The sequence below is a fragment of the Euprymna scolopes genome, chromosome 23, assembly GCF_053919585.1.
Source record: "Euprymna scolopes isolate OS-2025 chromosome 23, ASM5391958v1, whole genome shotgun sequence".
NCBI lineage: Eukaryota > Metazoa > Mollusca > Cephalopoda > Sepiida > Sepiolidae > Euprymna > Euprymna scolopes.
The window spans coordinates 29,658,579-29,666,980 of record NC_136504.1 but is presented as its reverse complement, the minus strand read 5'-3'; the positions used below and the strand labels follow the sequence as shown (position 1 = coordinate 29,666,980).

Below are 8,402 nucleotides of genomic sequence, written 5' to 3'. Positions count from 1 at the left end.
CGACTATATAATGTGTACCATATCATTTGAAAAAATCAATAGAAAACTGACTGTATAATAAGATATACAGAATATAAATATATAATATCGTATTTAAGCGTATTTTATGACCAAGCTACACTGTTCGCCCGTCACTAGTATTATATACATATATATATTTATATGATATGATATATGATACATATATCATACACATGATATATAATATATATATATATATATATATATATATATATATACGCTATATATTCGATATATTAATTCGTAATATTTGTGTAAAATATTATTGTAAATACAAACCGCTTTCTATATATATTTATGTATGCGTATATATATTTGCTTTAAAAATTTTGCCTACCAAATTCCTCTGTCGGTTTGGTCTACATACATGAAACTTAATACAGGGTGACCAAAAAAAACGGACCCCAATTCTAATTAGGCCCCGTTTCTTAGTGTTTTGTCTGAATGAAATGAAACTTTGGTCATAATTAGTTTATTAAATTCAAAAATATCACATAAAAACACTAGGGTCTTTGGCCTTTTTTTCTCCGTTCTACAGCATATGTTCTAGATGGCCTCCATTTAGCTTTTGTCTTTTTTTTGGGGGGGGGGGGCACCCTGCATATGCGTATATGTGTTTTTGGGTTTTCGGCGGGGAAAATCAGTGTAAAAATGTAAAAATTAAAAAAATGGAATTTGAAATTATTATTTAACATGGGAAGAGTGGGGTTTAAAATAAACAAAAAAACAAAAGAACAATTGGGACGCTGAAATATTAACGTTGTTATTTCGAAATTATTATTTAACATGGGAAGAGTGGGGTTAAAAATAACTTAAATGTAATACAGAAATGAATGATTTTTTAAAAAAAAAGCAGATATATCAAAATTTGAATTTAACTATAATAAGTATTATGGTATCTGTTCAGTGCACATTTACCTATAAGTATGGCCAACCACTTATAATTCAGTAACTGCATTTTTCTTTTAATTAATCAATTATAATAAACAGAACGACTCATAGAAATCTATCTATATTCTTTTTTTTCATTTTAATATACTTTCATAGAAATGTTTCTGTTATGTCAAAAAAAAACTATTTTCTTTACGTCACAAGTGTCACGCTCATACATGAATTCCATAGCTAATATAACATACTGACCCAACGGATCACGGGTAGTCTAGTCTTTCTCTAAAATTCAGAAGCAGTTTCATAGCAAGTCGTATCGAATACATATATTAAGAAATAAAAGCAAACAAAACCCAAGCACATTTGTAAATGTTAAATGACAAACAAACGACAATATTTTAGATAATGAACTTTTATTCGTGAAATAATTTTTCCAATGAATGATGAAATCAATAAGCACTCGAAATATTCGGTGCTTTTAAAAAGATATCCATCGGATTAAGACGGAAGCGAAATTGGAAACCGGTGTCAACTGCACACTTCCAAATGTTCCAATGTTCATTAAGGTTCCAAATTGATTGACACGGTTTTTGAAGGAAAAAAAATAGTAACTCGCACACAATTTTCGTACTGATTAAATGAGATACGTATACAACAAAAGAAGTTATATTGTCGGATTTTCAAAGTCAGACAGAAATAGCATTTAAACTGAAAAATAAATTATAGTAAATTTTCATTTCTAACTTTTGTATCATTTTATTGGCATTAACGTAGTTCGTTATAATATTTTTGGTTACAAAGTACATAGTTAGTCGAGACTTCTGCTAATATCAACATTTTAAGAATTCACTTTTTTAATAAAAACCAGCAAAGGTAATAACATATATTAGATTGAAAATTTTAATTGTACAAACAAATTAAAAATTAAATGACTGCTTGGTATATATATATATATATATATATATATATATATATATATATATATATATATATATATATATATATAAAGAGAGAGAGAGAAAGAGAAAGAGCTATATCTATATCTATCTACCTACCTATCTATCTTTCTCTCCATCTATCTCTCTCTTTCTATATATATATATATATAGAGAGAGAGAGAGGTACAGACAGACAGACAAACAGACAGACAGGCAGAGTGGGAGAGAGAAGTAGATAGATAGGTAGATTAGTAGCCTTGTAAAATATATTTTTTTAATTTGCAATTGACCTTTAATTTCTCATTACGTAATCTGTAGTATATATATATATATATGTGTGTGTGTGTGTGTGTGTGTGTGTGTGTGTGTGTGTGTGTGTGTGAAAATCCAACTTAAAGAATTTTAGGATGATCTTGTTTAATTTGAAATCGACCTTTCTTATTATTTCATCTTCATTGTTTTTTTTATTTGAGAGTAAAACAGTGTAGTGAAAACGAAAATAATCAGTACATCATTTAAAAGATTTGTGTGCCATTTTTTCACAATGCGTCATTTTTCAGGAAGATGCTTTGGAATAAAGTCTCGTCAAATCTAAATCCGATTTTCGTCAGAAGTTTTCATGATTTATTGATTATTTTATATCCCTATTAGGACAATGATGATGATGATGATGATGATGATGATGATGATGATGATGATGATGATGATGATGATGATGATGATGATGATGATGACCGTTCTGATATGATTATGAGTTTGATATTATCTAATTCTAAAATTCAGTTTCTTTTATATTATTGTATTTACCACGGCCGCCACACATTCTCGTCTTCGCCCACCCGTATAGCCGAGGGCTCTTTATGGACGACTATATGGTTTCTAGAATTTTGCTTGGTTACAGGAGCAGGTGGAGACAGTGGCTTTTTCATTTCCAGTGGTGAGATTTGGGGAGAGCTTTCGGATGAAAGTTCGAACTGTTTATAAATGTCTGTACTATTAACCAAAATATGTGTATTCGACGATAAGGAACCCGGCAATGTTCCTGGAAATGAAATAAGTTGTGGCACAGCACCCATATTGGACAGTGAAGCTAAACTGATACCGGATTTAGGCATTTCAGGCATCAGAGTCATCATTGTTCCCGAGCTAGATGCTGGGGTGGTTAATGGTGCGAAGGTGGCTTGCGAGGTAGGCGCGTAGATTGGAAGGGGGAAGTAATTCTGCTGTTGATGGAGTGTTTGCTGGCGATCTTCGGTCATGACACTAGCAGGGAGAACGAACGCTACTTGACAATTCGGCATCTTCGTCGCGAGCAGTTGCACGCCTCCCAATTTCGACGCATGGATCTGCGAAAGGGCGGGGTCTACCGTAAGGGTGCCGTTGGTAACACCGGTCACGTTGGCGGTCGCTGATGGAGCTGTTTGTTTCGAGTCCGAAGAATGATGTGCAGGCGGAGGAGGAGAAGATGATAATGACGATGGGGAAGATGAAGAAGCGATCATTCCGGGGACTTTCGTCAGCGAGATGTGTCGGGACGGCGATGGCGGGGACGAAGTGTCTTTGTCGGGTGAAGGGCAGGAGGAATTTTCGGATGCGGAAGACGGTCGGCTCATGGGACCGGTTGACGACAGAGATGGTGAAGAGGAGAGACGTTTTGGGGACGAGTTGGAAAGGGTGGGCGTGGTTGTTATGTAGGTTGCCAAGTGGTTGAGAAGACGGGTTCGAATATCAGGTTCGATTTCGGCCATCGAACTCAAATAGCGGCTTACTTCGCTGGCACATTCTTGGAATCCCATGACATATTTCGTAAAGACGACAGGTTCCTCATTGGCAGAGGCTAAAATAAAAAAGAAAAAGATAATTGAATATACATTTGGAAAGAATAATTGAAATAACGCGATGAGAAGATTATTAAGTATCTGTTTGCTAATTAATGCACCGTCTGGGCTAATGAGTGAGGCATATATATATGTTTATCTTTCTTTTTTTTTCACAAATTTATTGTTGGTGTATTTCTATCTCTGGGGCCAATGAATACGCTTTGAAATGTGACAAGTGCGATGGGGGTATTTATAGAGAAAAGACGCATAAGAATTTCGCAATTTACAACGGTAAAAAAAGATGCAAAAGTCAGACAGAGAGATTAAATGATAGAAACAATTTTACGCTTAGAACATCTTTCTTACACATACACAGGAACATATATATATATATATATATATATATATATATATATATATATATATATATATATATATATATACAACTACTTAATTTACTCACATAAAATTAATATACGAAAGTATAGATTTATGCGTAAACTTTAAGTATTTACTTCAAAAGTGCTCAATACGTAGGTAGAGCTAGTTAGTAAATTATAAAATAAAAATGGCGATTCAGCTACACTGAATATTCCGCGTTTCATCTACTCTAGGACTCTTGAGGCTTATGTGCATAAGCCTGAAGGGTCCTAGAGGAGATGAAACGCGGAATATTCAGTGTAGCTTAATCGCCATATACATTTTATAACTTAATATATATATATATATATATATATATATATACAGAGAGAGAGAGAGAGAGAGAGAGGGAAATAGATAGATAGATAGATAGATATAGATATACATATATACATAGAGAGAGAGAGAAAGAGAGAGAGAGCGAGAGAGAAATATAGAGGTAATATTTTAAATAAATATTAATAATTATTTTAATACCAACAAATAAGCGTGTCCCATGCTTGCACAATCATCAATTTAGAAAGCGACAATTCTACATTCAGATTAACCAAAATGTACACAGGACTGGGAGGAAATAAATTATCCATAAATGCCAAGTCAGTGCGCATGAACAGTAAACGGTTTGAGAGTATATTTGTCTGAATATCTCGTCAGATGTTTGGGGGTATTTTTTCTCTTATTATCATATTTAAAGTGTGTTTTCCGTATTTTTGACATGCCGTTCTTCTCGTATTGTTAACCTTTCGTCTTTTTTGGTCTTTTGGAATAGTGTGCCGTTTTTTGTTTATTGTTTTGTTTTTCTTGAAATAAATGAACGTTTCTTTTTTATCATTTGGGATACAACAAACCAGTATATATATATATATATATATATATATATATATATATATATATATATATATATATATATATATATATATATATATATATATATATAGATCTCATATCCGGAACATTATTTGTTCTCTTGTTTAATGATGTGGTGTTTTATCAACACTGCTGAGGAGCCATGGTTTAATATACTGTTTTATTTTTAAATGCTGGAGGTAAACAACTGATGGCCCCTTAAAACGGAGAACTATTGTGAATTTGAAAAAAGCAAGTTTATTCAGCGATTGCAGGCGATTAAATGACTTATTGACAAAATAATTTTTCAACAAAGGACTTAAAAAAGATTAAAAGAAATTTTTCAAATTATTTTTATATAGCTTTCGAGGTTGAAAAACTTCCAAGACTACAAATATATTTAAGCCCCCCCCTCTTTGGGTAGAGCACTGTCGTAAATAATCACACCCGCTACTTAATTGGCTGAAAAATTCGAAGCTCGTTGTTTTTTTTCTTATAAACAGGCAGTTTGAGCACTAGAAAAGTGGTGGACGGATGTTTGTTTGAAACAGACATTCAGCAAGGTTATTTGCGGGCATCGCTTTCGTGGTCGAGTGGTAGAACTGCCGACTGTCAACACGACGGTTTTAGGTTCAATCCTTGGCGTGGGAGAGGTGCTAGTCTAGCGGCACTGAAAATTGGTGATACAACGAAACAGGACTATATGTCGATGACTACAAATGCATATATATATATATATATATATATATATATATATATATATATATATATATATTTATTAATATTTAGCGGTAAAACATGAAAACGTGTTTATGTCAATTAAGCTACATAGTGGTATCTGTGATTTATGCCCGCAGATTATCATCAGGCTAAGTTATATACAATTCTCCGCGAAGATGAAACGCGGACATCTCCTCGACTAAAACGAACATCAGCTATTCAGTCAGATCTACCTCGATATGCTTCAGTAGGTAATAATGTACTTACCAGAAAAATGTTGTCTTTGTAAATGTCGTAATTGTTTGACTGTCATTTCTAAAATGTCAGCCTTTTCCATTTTGCTGTGGCGATTTCCCTGAAATAACAAAATAAAAAAATTAATTTCTAAAAAGAAATTATAGTATATTTGTCACGAACTTAATAGCAGTAATTAATTTGCCTTTTTTTTTTGTTTTGTTTTTTGCTTTTTGTTGTTTATAATTATGTAAAAAGACCATTATGGGACACTGTTTTCATATTTGGCTTGTGAATACCTATCTTATTTGAGGATCTTGATAATGACTAGAAGTGTGTCTGTAATTTGGTTTACTCCACCCTATCTATTCTCCGCTTTCTCTCCTCCACACACATACAGATGTAATCTTAGAGAAAGGAACGATAAAATTCTGTCCTAGAAAAGTCGACATGATTCCATTCCCGTTTGATGAAAACCAGTTTTCGTTTTTTTTGCTGTACACCATCTACTAGTTGATCAGTTGTGTACAAATCCCAAGAGCCATAGGAGCCTTCTATCATGTCTAAAAGTGACACAATGTTCAACGAGCGAGATTGGTTATCCGCCGATGTACAACTCATGCTCTTTGCCGATCCAAGTTATGACAACAGAATCATTGCTAGCACCCTCAAGATGCATCGCTGGGTTGTCATAAATAACAGGGTTATGAAAACAATGTTTCCGGCCACAGTTATTTTATTTGTTGTGATTTCAAGTGAGGGCCACATCATGCCACCCCACATCTTCGAAAGTTATTCAAAAGTCTACCTAGATGTACTGAAGAGTGTGGTGATCCCCTAGTGCAACTGACAGACCCCGGGTGTGGCAGTAGGATTCGACGCCGACCCGCAAGTCCAAAGAGACCCAGGCTTGTGTTCAGAATAAATGCTACGTCACTGGATCCGCTATTTTGTTTGATCATACGTCGTGAACATCACCAACATAACCTCCCACAACACTAAAGCCAGTCTGATCGTCGCCATCCGCCGAGTATTCACCGAGCTCCCACCGGCACTCGTGGGAAAGGCATGCTTCCAGTTCCGGACCCGTATCGAGGCGGTGGTTTTGGCTAAAAGTGGCTACATTGAATAGATTTCAGCTCTATTACATAATCGAGTTACCTGAATTGATTTTTTTTTCAGTAAAAATTTTAAAGTAAAGCTATAGTGTTTTTTAGGGCGACAACGTTATCGTTCCACCCTGGACTTTTCTACAAGTATTTTTATGGAATTTGCTCTTTAGAATTATTTCATCTATTCCTTGCGTCCTTTGTTGAAGCTCGTTTGACACGTTGGTCTAGTAGTTTTTGACAATTTGTTGTTTTTATAGCCCAACATCATACAGCTTCCTATACCAGTAGCGTTTCTCTTAGATAATTTTCGTGCTAACTATGTTTCTTATATTCTTTTGAATAATCATATTTTTAATTCTTTTTAGCTCTTTACATCACGTGGCTTTATGTCTCGTCTGGGGCGATTTTGATAAAAAAAAATTAAGAGTAATTGTTATTTCCTAAATGGGTACTAAGTAGGAGTCATAATTGTTGATCTTAAGGTTACTGTTCGGGAGCAGATACTTGATTAGTCTGTTCAATCAAATGATAAAGAATGTATTTGAAGTGAGATAACACTTGCAGTTAAAATCATAAAGAAAAAATATAATGCAGTATGATGAAAGATTGTGACACATAAATTCAAAGTATCGCTTAAATCAGATAGATTTTAAGCTAGAGTTGTTGTATCTTTCTTCGTGAGTGTACCCTTCGAAGAGAAAAGACAATAGATTCAACCCTACCTAATGAAAACCTCGAACAACTTGCAATTTAACCTTCTCTGATTAAACAGCAACTTTTTAAAATTGTATACAATCAACTATTTAAATAATTATCCGTATTTCTACCTTAAATCTTCAACGGATATTTGATAAAAATTAAAGTAGACAACTGTTCTAATAATCTTCAAACTAAAATATGAGTTCGCTGATTTTTATTTTTATTTTTAGGTACTTATTTAAAAATGTTTCGTATTACATCATGTCTAAATTGGACGAATTGATTTTTGTAATTAATTGTAGCTAAGTACGCATTTACATTGTCGATAACACAGTATAACGATACAAATGAAAATTGGATAGTCATGAGCAACATTTGATTCGTAAGCTTATATGCTATTTCAGTCTGACTTTTAAAACCCGAGTAGGTAACTATAATGTTAGATATATATTAATAATTTAATCCGTAAGAAATAGATGTAAATGAGTTTCTAAATATTCTACATATAAAAAAGTATATATAAGTCCATTTGCAATCAAACAATGGCCCACTAGAGAGCATGAGGCCCAAATGAGATTTGAGTGGGTTTTTTTTTAATTTATTTATCGGTACTTATTTTTTTTTAGTTTCATATTAGCTGTCCTCTAGTCTGTACTAAGAAAATTCGCAAATCACAAGCAAAGATTTATTTTCCAGCTTTAATA

At 33.5% G+C, this 8,402-nt stretch overlaps 1 protein-coding gene across 1 annotated transcript in view; it reads right to left on the bottom strand.

The window, feature by feature from the left end:
• Positions 1 to 1,937: 1,937 nt before the first annotated feature.
• The window catches only part of LOC145245817 (uncharacterized), a 39,461-nt gene continuing 32,996 nt past the window's right edge, over positions 1,938 to 8,402 (bottom strand). Inside the window, exons 3-4 of the mRNA XM_080107468.1 lie at positions 5,921 to 6,008; positions 1,938 to 3,684 (exon numbers count right to left, since the gene is read on the bottom strand). Coding sequence (XP_079963594.1) covers positions 2,651 to 3,684; positions 5,921 to 6,008 — 1,122 coding nt within the window. The 3' untranslated portion in view covers positions 1,938 to 2,650. The remainder of the gene's footprint in view (positions 3,685 to 5,920; positions 6,009 to 8,402) is intronic.